Source organism: Centroberyx affinis, unplaced genomic scaffold (assembly GCF_046629955.1).
Source record: "Centroberyx affinis isolate AG114_WGS23_722 - 3 ecotype Tasmania unplaced genomic scaffold, CSIRO-AGI_Caff_v1 ptg000033l_1, whole genome shotgun sequence".
Lineage (NCBI taxonomy): Eukaryota > Metazoa > Chordata > Actinopteri > Beryciformes > Berycidae > Centroberyx > Centroberyx affinis.
This window is the reverse complement of record NW_027278747.1, coordinates 1-13,929: the sequence shown is the minus strand read 5'-3', so window position 1 is coordinate 13,929 and position 13,929 is coordinate 1. Positions and strand designations below refer to the sequence as shown.

Sequence of the window (13,929 nt, the reverse complement as noted above, 5' to 3'; positions counted from 1 at the left end):
AATAAATGACAAAATTTTCCAGTCATGGTAGATGAAGTGTATTAAATTTCAGAATTTTTTACAGTATTTTGAATTCTGCCCTCATGTAAACTATTGCAGTCAATGGAAATAGAACATCTTTAAACATCAGTTTTTCACTTATGGAGCAAGCAATCTTTGTAAAAAATAAATTACAGACATCTCTATGTTGTCTAGATGAAGTATGCAAATTCTCAGAATTTTGTCTTGAATACTGAATATTTGACACTAGTTTGAAATCTGTCTTTACATGCATGGACAGCTGTTATCCTGCACCCTGGTGGTTGGTTAAGTCACAGTGTGAAGCCACTTCTACTTTTCCCACTTCTCAAGCAGCTGAACTCAGTTGCAACTTGCCATTGATGGCAAAGATTTTGAGTTCAAGCCCCGGGTGCAGAATAAACATGCTGATTCCTACTCACGCATTGTGCTGTGTTGGTTAGAGACACATGATTTCAAATACATTTTAATGATAATTATGGTCCTGGCAGTTCTGCCTATGGACCCTCATGTATTTCTCATTCATCCTCCTCCTCTTCTTCCTCTTTCTCCTCTTCTTCTTCTTCTTCGTCTTCTTCTTGTGATGCTTTTGGATTGTTCACTGACTTTTCTGACAAAGAAAAAAAAATGAGTGTTGAGTAATTAGTCTTATGATCTTTGTTTAGACTCAGTGCCAGCAGATGGCGCTGCAAGCCATCAGACTGGCTGGAAGAAACATGATGAGTACTAACTGTCTTTCTTAACAGTTTCCTCGTTTATCCCTAAATTACTTATTTTTTTCTTACAAAAAATATATATATATATATGAAAAACTCTGTCGAGGCAATATTATCTCAGAAAGTGATCAAACTCATGATGCTCTTACCAAGTTTTTATCCTATTAAAACCATATTGCATTTTCTTTCTGGACTCTTGATTTGTTCTGACTTGACTTGCTGTTCTACATTTAGACTTGAGACTTGACATTAAAGACATGGACTTGACTTGGTAATCTGCATTTAGACTTGAGACTTGACATTAAAGACATGGACTTGACTTGGTAATCTACATTTAGACTTGCAACTCAAGACTTGAGACTGACTTGGGACTCGAGTGAAGTTGACTTACCTCTGCTTTTCTGACAATAGCCTATAATTGATTTTTGTTAACTGCGGTGGCTCCTAATGTTTTATTATGATTCTGTTCAAACACCTTTTCATTCACGCTCTTCCCCTCACGTGACAATGCAGGTTAATTGTCACGGGACACGGATGGTGTCGCCGCTGGTGTCCCGTATCAACCCGTATGTCCCGTCATTAGCCTACGATTCTTCTCACCGGTAACAGTCTGACCTGCCGCTCTGCCGATCATCTTCATTATTATCACTTTTATTATTGAACTCATGGCAGCATCTGAAGGTTTCCTGCTCTGCTTTCTCCTGTGGATTATCACACTGGCGGCAGGGAGAGGTGAGCACATGTAAAGATTATCCTAATTATCATATAATGCGTATTGGATAGACGGAAACAACTGACTCCCATACACTGCACACAGGCTCCTTCAGAATATGTCTGTGTACAAGTGTGTCTGCAAGTACGTCCAAAAATATAGCCTACTTTGTCCTTTTATAAAAAAAAAAAATTAAAAAAAAAAGCGGACAGGAGGCTGAAAGTCTATCTTAGCTTTTAATGTCAGAGATGAAACATAAAATGGAAACAGAGATCCAAAGTGACTAGGTCAGTTAAAAGAGCTTTTATTCTATTTGGCTCTTCGTTATGAAAAGCCGGGTGTTTAAGCCTGCATATTTGTGTAGCCTATACATTATTAATAGGCTACACATTATATTATTGGATAGACTATTTTTCTGGTTCCCAGGTAGCCTAAATCTATTAATTTCAGACTGTTGAATGTTTAACTATTTTGTTAAAATGACTAAAAGTAGGCTATACATCTTTGTTTTTCATTATTATGATTATTATGATTCGTATGATTATTATTATTATTATTAATACTAATAATAACATTAATAATAATAGTAATACTAATAATAATACGAAATGTATCCTATATCTGGCCTACTTTAGCCTACAGAATTAGTCTTAGAAGCATGAAAGTTGGCTCTGACGACCAAATGAAAGAAAAACAGGCTCCGAACCAATTAGCCTGACAGTTGATCCTATAACGCTTTTCACCTAAATGTTTTCACTGTAGGCTAATGATGCCAAATTCTGTCTAAACTTATCTAATCATGTAAACACATCTATTTACTCTTAAGTCTTGCGGTATTATCTTGCTGTTGATGATTCTTTTCAAGATAGGCTAGTTTATCTTCATTTTTCAAAAGATCTGTCATGTGCGCGATTAGATCTTCCAGTCTGGTTTTTCCAGTCTTGTTTTTGCCATGCTTGTTTTTTTTGTTTTTTTTAATTTTTGTTTTAATGATTTTTCCAAAAATCATGAAAACATTAAAATGTCAGTTATTACCCTTCAATACATTTCTGTGCTGTTATTTGACAGATTTTATCATTTGTCATTCTCTGTTTTAAAAAGGACAACAGTGTTAATACAAGCCCGGATATGTTCTTCTGCTAATTTGGTTTGATAGCCTATTAAAAAGCTCAGAAAACATGTTTTTTTTTTGGAAGGGTCATCCCATTGTAAAAACAAACAAAAAAAACAGTCAAATATAGTAGATGCTTCTTCATTCAAACAGGTTTTTGTGAATGGAAGGAAACCAGTTGCGTGTGTGTGTGTGTGTGTGTGTGTGTGTGGTCATATAGCCTACTGTATAGTCTACATGTGTTACAGACACGTAGCCAATCTTATTTTATCTTATCTTTTAATCTTATCTAGCTGTGGATGAGGACCAGCAACTTAAAGTAATAATCTGTGACATTTTCATATAAGATAAAATCAGATTGGCTACGTGTCTGTCTTACATTTCCGGTTTGTTTGGAATGAACAGAAGAAGAACATAGAGGGGGGGGGGGGGAATCCTACATTTTTGCCAGGGGCGTAAATTCCCACAAACTCGTCCACAATGCAAATCAAAGGAGAACACACTGTACATATCAACAAAGTCAGTGCCAGCATGGTGATCGCTGTATTTTCAAAACAATACAGGTCTTTGTGGTGCTGCCAGTTTATTGAAGGATCGGATTAACATGGTGTGACCCATTACACAATTAGATACTTAGATACTGTGAATGGGCCATAGGAATAGACATGATGCCAGAGAGCATGGGTACAAAACAAGAAAGAAAAACTGGTACAATGGAAAAAACCCCACATATCTGGGGCAAAGTAAACGCTGTTGTTGTCCCGACTCTGAACAGGAGAGCAGGCGGCCGACTCCCCTTCAGTGCTTCTGCTCTTTTTTTCTTTTCTTTTTTTTTTATAACTTTTATCTTTATTGTTTTCTTTTTACAGTATACTTACAGAGGGTAGAAAAGAGAAAGTAAATGAAAAGGAAAGGAAATACAATGAAAGGTGAACAGAGCCTGTAGGGAGGAACAGGTCTATATTCTATTTAAACAACATTACTATTTATGCCTTTTTTTTAATTTATATATTAGCCATTTTCCCCAGCCTTTTGCAAAACATTCTTCCTTCATCCTTAACCTATATGTGAGATTCTCCATCACTAGGGTATCATCTATGATGGTCAGCCATTGTTTGTAATTTGGTGCATCAGTCTTGAGCCAGTTCTTAGTGATAGCCTTCTTTCCGGCATGCGAGGAGAATCTTGACCAAGTATTGGTCTTCTATATTCACAGTTCCTTCCATGTGACCCAGGTATAAAACAAGACAGGATCGAGGGATTTCGTAACCCAATACCTCACACAGAACGCTTCTGCTCTTTTTACAGTGGGAGGAAGAGAGGCAGACAGAGGAGGGAAGGCTCAGTCTTCTGCTCCACCTCTGAGAGCATGGAGGTGTTTTAGCTCCGAGCTTCTTCTCTGCATGAATAAACCCAGCAAACATTTGTGTAACCTGCGTCAAATAGGCTACAGTACAATTTTCTGCCAGTCTTGCTCATTACTTATTCGTAACTTCGAGTCCTAGGCTACACGAGGCGATCTAGTTTGGAGTCCTTCCCCCTTTGTCTTGTGACCATCATGTGAGCGTACCTCATGAGCGTACCACATGATTCTACCTCCGATCGACGTCGAAACGTTTGCTGGGAAGACGCAGTGAATGAAGGTTTCTCATGTTTCAGCCTAACGCAGAAGGGGGCCGGTGCTGTCAGGGGAGGACAGATCAGAAGAGTAAGTTCTCTGACATCTGACCCAAAGAAGGCACTGGAGCACAGGGATAGTTCTCATTTTACTATATTGTTTGAACTATCCGCTATTCGTGTGCTCCAGTGCCTTCTTTGGGTAAGTTGCCCAGAGACCTTCTTCTTCGAATAAAGATGCAACTAAGGATATACTGTGAACTCATGCTGACAGTCCATGTACTTTATTATGAGCTTGGCTTGCTCCTCAATAAGAGCCAGGCTCGGTCTGTTTGTTGGTTTGCTCGTTTATGCTTTTTGCCTTTAGGTGAATTACGGTCTGCACTGTTCCGGCCGCAGAGCCCCAGGAGCTCTGCATTGGGGAAGTACAGCGTGCGCTCGTACAGCAGGCGGTACGGTAGAGGTCACAAGCATCAACAGGGTCTGCACTGCAAAAATGTATTTGAGTTCTGAGTTTAAAGTCCTGACTTTAGTCCTGAATTATTCACATTCAAATCTTCCGTACGTTCACATACAAGTTAGTAGCTTGGTGATTTTCCAACTGTAGTGGCTAAGTCTTTGAAAGGAAGGGACCTTAGTCTTCTTCCAGTTTCATCCAGGTGGGTCAGAGGAAGAGAGGGAAGGGGCATTATGCATTCTCCTGAAATTTCAGGGTCCTTTGTGGTTTCCTGATGATCTTGGTCCCCTGTAATAAAAAATCCATCTTAACAAGTCATTTAGTCTTATTATCAAGTCCTAGAATATCTAGAATCCTCATTTTCTTAGAACAAGTGAAAAAAATCTGCCAGAGGCGTTAGATCACTTCACGTGTTTCCAATGCAAACCAACTTGTTTTTTTGTATTTTTGAATTTGAATTTTGGAGAATCGAGTGTTATTTTCTTGACAGCAGTGCAGTGATCTGCCTTATTCTGACTGGTTTCAACAGACTGACACTCATTTCTAGAAAATTCCTGAAACAAGTGAGGCTGCATTAGAAACAAGTGGAGTTATCTCTCCTCACTGGCAGAATGTTTCTCTTGTTTTAAGAAGAGTAAGATTTGAAGACTCAATATGAGACTAAATGACTTGTTAAGATGGATGTTTTTTGCAGTGCAGATGTTTATACTCCTCCACTCTCTCTCTTGTTTTGGCTCCGATGGTAAGGTGCCTCAGGGCGGACGGTGTTCATCAGAAGTCTTCGTCTTCTCCGTGATTTCCTTCGTCTTCTCCGCATTTAGGTCCAAGAAATTGAGTTCCCACCATTGCTGTCTTGTAGCCAGTGGTGGAAGAAGTACTGAGATCTTTAAAGTAATATAGTAAAGTAAATCTTTAGTAAAAGTAGCAATACAACAATGTAAAGATACTCCATTACAAGTAAAAGTCCTGCATTCAAAATCTTACTTAAGTAAAAGTACATAAGTATTGGCAGCAAAATGTACTTAGAGTATCAAAGTAAACGTACTCATTATGCAAACTGTCCCCATTTAGAGAGTATATTTTTCATAAATTATTAGAATATTAATACTGATTTATTGACATACATGTACATGTAAGCAGCATTTTAATGTTGTCAGCGTGAACAATTTAGCTATTTTGGGTAGTCTAATCTATAGCAATGCTATTTTATAGTTATTTTATAAAGATGATCAAATGTTTTAAATATAAAATATTGATCTGAAAAGTAACTAGTAACTATAGCTGTGAAATAAATGTAATGGAGTAAAAAGTACAATATTTATCTCTAAAATGTAGTAGAGTATAAGTACAAAGTAGCATAAAATGGAAATACTCAAGTAAAGTACAAGTACCTCAAAATTGTACTTAAGTACAGTACTTGAGTAAATGTACTTAGTTACTTTCCACCACTGCTTGTAGCTTGTCTTCAAAGTTGGGAGTGTCCCCAATTGCTGTGTCATCTGAGAACTTCACGAAAGTAGTCTCAGGACAGTTGCTTCAGCAGTCGTGTGTAGAGCAGTGGTTCTCAATGTGGGGTCCGGGGACCACCAGGGGTCCTTGAAGGGGGTTCCAGGGGGTCCCCAGCAAATTGATGAATTGTTAAACTTCACTATTACTTCATTTACAAGAGATTAACACAATTAGAGAATGTAGAAGAATGACTGTTTTGATCATAGTTTCACTGATATCTCTCTGCCTACAATACAGATAGTCATGGAATTCTGGACAAAATAATATCTAGCAATAAAAATATTCTCAGATTTGGGTCCGAGAGACAAAATCTCATCAAATGGGGGTCCGAGGCCCTAATGTGGACTAAATTAGGGGTCCTTGATATGAAAAAAGTTGAGAATCAGTGGTGTAGAGTGTGAGTGACACCGGGGAGACTACAGAGTCTTGTGATGAGCCATCGGAGACGGTCTATTAATGATTTGTCATTATCATTTGTCCTTCGTAGGCCTCCGTAGTGCAGTGGCTTTGCTGTGCTTTATTTACAAATGTGTTGCGGTTTCTGCCCTCTAGTGGTCAGGAAAATCACTTATTGCAGCTTTAAAGTCAATGTAGATTCACTCACTCCAGTCATGTCGCACCCCTCCACCCTAACATGACTAGCATCAGTAACCAGTGCGTGTGTGTTTGTGTGTTTGTCTGTGTTCCCAGAATTCACCGTGACATGCGTGAATTCGGAGGAATGCGTGCTCCCGTGCCACTTCGACTCTGACGGCAAAGGCGCGAGGATCATGTGGTACAAGAAGAAAGCGGTGGTGAGCTGCACGCGCTACGGCGACACCGGCTTCGTGATCGGACACAACTCCCCGTCCGACCTGTACCAGGGCCGGACGGGCCTGTACGCCGACCAGGTGCTGCAGGGGAACGCCACGCTGCTGCTGAGGGACGTCACGCCGCACGACCAGGGAAAATACTTCTGCATCACCATGACGGCTCCGCGCACCGACGAGTCCAGCGTCATCTCGCTCGTAATAAAAGGTTTGTGTCATCTGCTTCCTGGTAACATACAAAAAAAAAAAAATTCTCAAATAGGGAAGGGGTTTATTCAACCTTTTATTTAGTTCTCGGAAGACACACTGAGGGTTGAGACCGTCTTTTCCAGTGGTGCCGAGATTACAAGTAGAGAAAATCACAAATAACACGAAAAAGGAAATTAATGAATAAATAAACAAACAAAAAAGACAATTCAAAAAGAGAATCACACAGATCAGTCCATCCTCACAAGTACATCATTTAAAACGGGTGCAATTAATGTTAACCAGAGTTGATATCTTTGACTGAAAATGTCCCAGGGGAACAAGGGAATCATATTTCAACAAACCCTGTAAAATATTCCAAGTATGCAGAGCACAAAACTTAAAAGCGCGGTCTTTCCGAGGTCCGTGAAGACACGAGGGACCTCAAGTATTACACAGTCCTGGGAGCGTGTGTGGTAGGCTCCAATATTCCAGGGTAAAAGTGAGTTAAGGTAGAATGGTAATCTCCCAATGAGGGCTTTGTAAATAAACATAAACCAATGCTGATCTCTCCTGATACTAAGGGAAATTAACAGGTGAATTTAGTTTTAAAATAAGCTGCTGAAAAAGTCTGTGCATTTCCATTCATGGAGTGAATCTGTGGAAAGATGTAGATGTAGAAATCAAAGTACAAATATAAATCAGTTTAAGAGAATAACAAAAAGTGAGCCTTGATGAGATCTACAAAATAATATGTATTAATATATATATGGATATATTGATGATGTGATTATTTAATTAGAGGAAGGTGTAGGACAAAATAAGTTCTTACTTTTTCCTATTCTTTTTCGAGGATGTAATATTACAGACTACTTTTCTTTTGTTTGTCAAGAATTTACCAATTTTCAGTTTTGTTGTTTCTTTTTTTGCCTATTTGGCAGATTTTCTTGTTCTTGTTCTTGTTTCTTATTTATTTTTTTGTTGTTACATGTTAGAAATTAACACTCATAACATGGTTCAAATACAAAAATATACATAAACGTTGTCTCCTCTTGTCAGTTTGCCAAGTTGCATATTTTGTATTTGAACATCACATATTTCCTTTTTATTTCCTTTTAATTTAAATTTTTTAAAATGAAAAATGAATTTGAGGCAACAGCTTTTTCTCAAAACAGACAATAGTTATCGTTGGGTCTGCAAAGCGGTTTGGATCTAACAGCAAGACGATTATTATCTTTGCAGCTCCGGTGCGGGACGTCCACATGGAGCTGACAGCTGACAATGTCACCTGTGGAGCCAGAGGGATTTATCCAGCCCCGACGCTCACCTGGTCCACTGATCCTCCCACTGAGCTTCAAGGCCTCCACAACTCAACCAGAACCCAGAAGAACCTGCAGGGATTTTATGACATCCACAGTTCTCTAAGACTCATGGGAAACGAAGCCGCAAATCTGACCTACATTTGTTCTGTCAGCAGCGACGTGAGCAACAGAACGGCCATCCTGAAACGTCACGGTAGCCTAATTAAATGTTAATCAATTTTTTTTTTCCGTTACACGTATTTATTTTTTTAGCTGTTCAATGTTTGTTGTAAATTAATTCTTCATGTAAAGGCAGTAATGTATCCCTGCAAACCCACCTGAAATAATGTCATCAGTCTGGGTTTAGTTTTAGTGTCCCATGATGGTCTAATTATTATTAAATCTAAATGAGGCTTTTCCACCCTGACAAGAAGAAAACTCTGTGAGGAAACACTGAATATTTGTAACTTGGCATGAAAATGATAAAATTTAAACCTTAGTCTAAAAAAAATTATATCTGCCTTCAAAAACCCATATTGGTCGAACCCTAATACATTTTTAACAATACAAAAAAAACAAGACAAAGAGAGGAAGATCCCTTACTCTCGATGAGTTTGTGAGATTGAGACCAAACTACATTGTTAGTTAAACAGATTGAAAAACATGCAGAAAAGTTGCTGTGTTGTGGATTGTACCTCCAACAAGTGTAAAAATCACAATCTCCAGTTCTCAGAAACATTAGCAGTTTTCTGCTAGCTTGAAAACACATAAACACCATTGACACCAACACAGTCCTCCACTTTCTTTCACTTTCTACGCCCTGAGTAGAGGCGGAGTTGTATGTGCGAGAATGGATACAAACAAGCAAAATACACAGACATTGATACTTTTGTAGGTGTTTTAGGTCCAGACGACATTTCGGCTAATCTCTATAAACAGATATCTGCATATGAGACGTCGTCTCTCAACTCCACTCCTGCGTCTCAAGTCGCTAATCGGACTGTAAACAATGACCGGCGCACGGAAGAGGAAGTCTTGGCCCGGATGTCCGCTGGCTACACCGGAAACCCCCAAATATTGGCCGTCACCCCCAGAGTCTAATCCTCATCAGACCGATAGACGATGGGTTCAGAGATTGCTTGCGTAGCTACGTAGCTAACTAACGTTGGCTAGCTACCTAGCTAACTGTGACCAAATATCTCAAGTAATCTGAAATAAGCTCGTCCCGGCTGATCATCTTAATTAACAGTACTTGGTGTTCCGCTGACGAGTTGGAAATGGCCGATGAAAGTAACATTAACGCTGATTTAAAGCAAAGCATTATGGGAAGGGCTAAAAGGCCTATAGCTGGTGTAGCAGCCAGTAAAACAAAGCAAGCCAAGCTTTATGGGAATTATCAGTATCCAATGAACTGATTGTGTGTTTCAGCCTCCATCCTGGCTCTCCCAGGCAGCGGAGTGATGATTCCCTGCAGCTTTCCTCACTCTGTCGTCCGGAGCTTCAACCTGACCTGGAGGTTCAGGCGCGTGCAGACGGTCCTCTCCCTGAACGTCACGTCGCGCTCGCCTCTGCTGAAGGTCTGGGAGCAGTGGAAGGACCACGTGTGCGACGGCCTCCGGGCGTCCAGCGGCCTGCAGCTGCAGAACCTGCTGCTGGAGCACCAGGGCAGCTACACCTGTGAGGTCAGCACCGCCGAGGAGACGTACATCACCCAGACTGACGTGGTCTTCCCTGGAGGTAACACACCGCCCGGTGCTGCTGTGACATCAGCTGGATTTAAAGCTGCACTGGGGCAACTTCACACGTCGGCGGGTTGTGCGCATGCTTGACCCAGTCATGGCCACTGGGCTTGGGCGATATCCAAAATGTAATATTGTGATGTTTTGGTGGGACAGTATCGCGATATTAAATTTACGATATGATACGATACGATATTATTGTTTTTTTGGTTGTTTTTTTTTTTGGGGGGGGGAGGTATTTTATTTAATTTCTTCCAAATTACATACAATTTCTAGAAATTTAACAGCCTAGAAATTTGATCTTATATTCAAGCATTGGAGGAAACAATTCCAATTTGGGAGGGAGGAGAGGAGAAGAAAGGAGGAGAGAAAAAGCTTTGGGATGCAGCAGCCAGTTTGTATTTCACTCTTAAGTTTTGAGTCATCACCAAAATTTCAAGTGGGCCAAAAATGGTGAATCTATGACGCTTTATGATTTCGGCTGACAAGATGGGTGTAATTTTACATAAAAATCTTGCCTCGTGCAGCTTTAACAAATGATTGATCCCAGTGGTTGGGTTGATGCTGGTATTGACATATTATCTGTAATGTATGCGAGTATTGAATGATATTTGTCTTCGTGTTTCAGACGGTCAGGACTCCAATCACGTCTACATCTATGTGGCAGTCATCTGTGTGCTGATCTACCTGCTGCTGCTGTCCTACGGCACTCTGGCAGTCGTGGGCTTTAAATGTGAGTGGTTGGACCAGTCTGGTGCAGTGAAAGTATTTGGTTGAGTCACTCCAGGAGTATGTAGCATCCCAGCATGCTCTGGGTCTGAGCCAGAACCTGAACCTGAAGAACCTGCAGCTTGAGGTTCAGGCTGAATCAAACAGACTGAGGCTCTCATTTGTTCTTTATCATTTCCCTCGTTCATTGGCCTCTATGCAATGATTTTAACAAAACCACCACTTGGTCTGATTTGGACCACGGCATATTAGGGCCATTGTAGGTGATTATTTTTATTTTTTTTACCACAGCCGGAGGGGAGGGGGTCTGAGAAAGAAAATTATGAGATTGTAGTCAGAAATTCACCCAAAAAAAAAAAACAACTCAGAAATTTGCGAGAAAGAAAAATCTGAGATTAAAGTAAGTAGGGAATGATTTTGACAAAACCTCCAGCATTCAAAGTGACACTGACTGGCCCAAAGAGGAGCAACAGTCAGAGCTCAAAACAAGGTGACAGATCTGTCACTGATTGGCTCATGCAGACGGAGACTTCATCATACGTCAGGAACGACATGTTCACTGATGCGTGTTGTTACTGATTGGCCCGAGGCCTGCCTGCTTCATTCATGGGGATGACGTGTTTACTTGTTTTTAAGTTTCTTCACATTTTATGTATTGTGAAGCATGTAGTGTGTTTTAAAGGTCCCATATGGTGTAAAGCAGGACTCCCCTCTCCTCTGTGATGATAAAGGAGTTGGATGGTCTATCTAAACATGGTGAAAGTATCAAAACTAAATCCACACAATCCATATTAGAAAAGCGAGCCTCTAAACGAGCCGTTTGGACTTCTGTAACTTTGTGGTGTCACAAAGGTTCGCTCATTATCATTTTTGTAAGAAATAATAGACTAACAAAGTGTTTTTTCAAAGCGGTTGAGCGGTTGTCATTGTTTATTACCGGAGAGTTTTCCCTACCTGTAGCTGCCGGGCCGCGGTGTCTCATGTTTCACTCTTGAAACGGTTAGCCGATCGGAACAGAGGGGTCATTAATATTAATGAGCCTTAAAGACACGGCGACAGAAACAGCCTGTTCTTGGTAAGGCTCAGAGAGATGCTGGAAAATGTAAAAATGGATTGAGAGTGTTTCTGGTACATGACACCACACAGACAGCTTTGAATGGACCTCAAGACACAAAATAAAACTCTGAACAGTGGAGAATATGGGACCTTTAAAAGTCTTAAATTTGAACTTGAAAATTAAACAGTTGAATCTGTTGTTTTCTCACAGTCAGAAGAGTGGACAGAGCCAGACTACAAGCAGAAAGAAGAAACGCTGAACTTGAGAATCTCAATCAAGCAGCTGGTGGAGTGGAAATCCAGCAATGAAGAAACTTACTGATGTGATGAGATGAAACTTTGAAACGGGTCGTTACAGCAGCAAAGGCTACAGACTACAGCAAAGAAAAATAGAATAAGAATATAGCGATTGGGAAGTATTTATTTTAACATAACTGACAATTTAAGCACATTTTAAGAATAAATATATGAATTACAGCATGTATGTGGGGAGTCCAAAATAGCAGCAGTAGAACATACTGAGACAAAGAAAAAATGAAGTAAAAATATGTGAAAATGAAGAAAACAAATGTGGGTAACACTTTATAATAACCATCATTAATAAATGGTAAATTGATAGTTAATTAAACTTTAGTTAATAGTTATTTTACTGTTAACAAACAATGAAATGATCATTAATAATGTTTACTAATTATTAGTAATGCTATAATTTATGTTATTTTATCATTAGTTTGTAAAATCATTTGTTTATAAATTATATATTGTATCATAGCTGATAAGAGACGGTAAAAAGGGTAAAAAGCTATGATATATATATATAATTTATAAACAAATTATTTTATATTACACAAACGAATGATAAAATAACAAATTATAGCATTACTAATAATTAGTAAACATTATTAATGATCATTTCATTGTTTGTTAACAGTAAAATAACTATTAACTAAAGTTTAATTAACTATCAATTTACCATTTATTAATGATGGTTTTTATAAAGTGTTACCCAAATGTGAATTTACCGCACATGATGTACGATATGTGCTTCGTGTTCACATTAACAGGCCTACATGTTTACAGAAAGTGTCTATTCACAAATATATTCAGGTTACAGATGTAAATAGCCATGCAGGTTGGTGTGTGTGGATTATTAGCTGATCCATGAATCTAAACCTCCAGATGAAGGACAACATGTGCGTTGTCGTCCGTTCACATTGTCAGAACAGAACGAGCAGAAAGAAGCTGTGTCAGCGGTTCTCAACCTCAGGACCGCCCACATTTATGAAATCTGCAAAATAAATCTACTTATGCTTTTTTGAAGGTTGATACTGATAGGCGATATTTTGTGCTGATATTGAATGTCTTTAAATTTGACCATTTTGAGGCCAAAAAAATTCAAAACAAATTCCAAGGATTCACTTTTCTCCCATGTTATTCTTATCCGGGTGGAAAAGCCTCTGAAGCAGCATTTAGAGCATCATGGGACACTAAAACTCTCCACTGAAACCCACTATGATAATAATAATACCAATAATACTACTGCTACTACTAATAATAACAATAATATCCATGCATACTTGTGTGGAATCCAATCAAAATGTTGCATTAGAATCAATTCATGTTCAGGGCTTCCTACAGCCAGTGCAGTATTGATCAATTCCACAATAAATATGTAATCAATCAAACTGCATCATATCCATCATATGAGAGTTGGACCACACTGACCGGCTGATATCTGATTTGAAATGAAAAGGCCAATATCGGCCCCATATATCGGTCTAACCCAGTATCTAAACTAAATATTTATTATTTATATTTGTTTGTGAAATAAGGAATATTTACAGCTTCTTTCAGGAATTAACCAAGAAAAATAGAATGAAAAGGGAAAATACAAAAATAATAATAAAAAATAAAATAAAATAAAAAATCTGGCGTATTCATAACTTCAATGAGAGCTTTGTTTTGGGGG

The 13,929-nt window shown here is 39.0% G+C and overlaps 1 protein-coding gene across 1 annotated transcript; it reads left to right on the top strand.

Annotated features, from left to right (window-relative positions):
- The first annotated feature begins 1,329 nt into the window (after positions 1 to 1,329).
- Positions 1,330 to 12,494, top strand: LOC139641469 (V-set domain containing T-cell activation inhibitor 1-like). The gene is made up of 6 exons (XM_071515884.1): positions 1,330 to 1,466; positions 6,831 to 7,157; positions 8,378 to 8,650; positions 9,865 to 10,173; positions 10,804 to 10,908; positions 12,172 to 12,494. Exons 1-6 carry the CDS (start codon positions 1,400 to 1,402, stop codon positions 12,267 to 12,269), a joined length of 1,179 nt encoding a protein of 392 aa, XP_071371985.1. The 5' UTR covers positions 1,330 to 1,399; the 3' UTR covers positions 12,270 to 12,494.
- The last annotated feature ends 1,435 nt before the right edge of the window (positions 12,495 to 13,929 follow it).

Coding starts and splice junctions, on each gene's coding strand:
- LOC139641469 (XM_071515884.1), top strand. CDS start 1,400: ATGGCAGCATCTGAAGGTTTCCTGCTCTGCTTTCTCCTGTGGATTATC. Junction 1,467..6,830: donor CACACTGGCGGCAGGGAGAG/GTGAGCACATGT, acceptor CTGTGTTCCCAG/AATTCACCGTGACATGCGTG. Junction 10,174..10,803: donor TGACGTGGTCTTCCCTGGAG/GTAACACACCGC, acceptor TTCGTGTTTCAG/ACGGTCAGGACTCCAATCAC.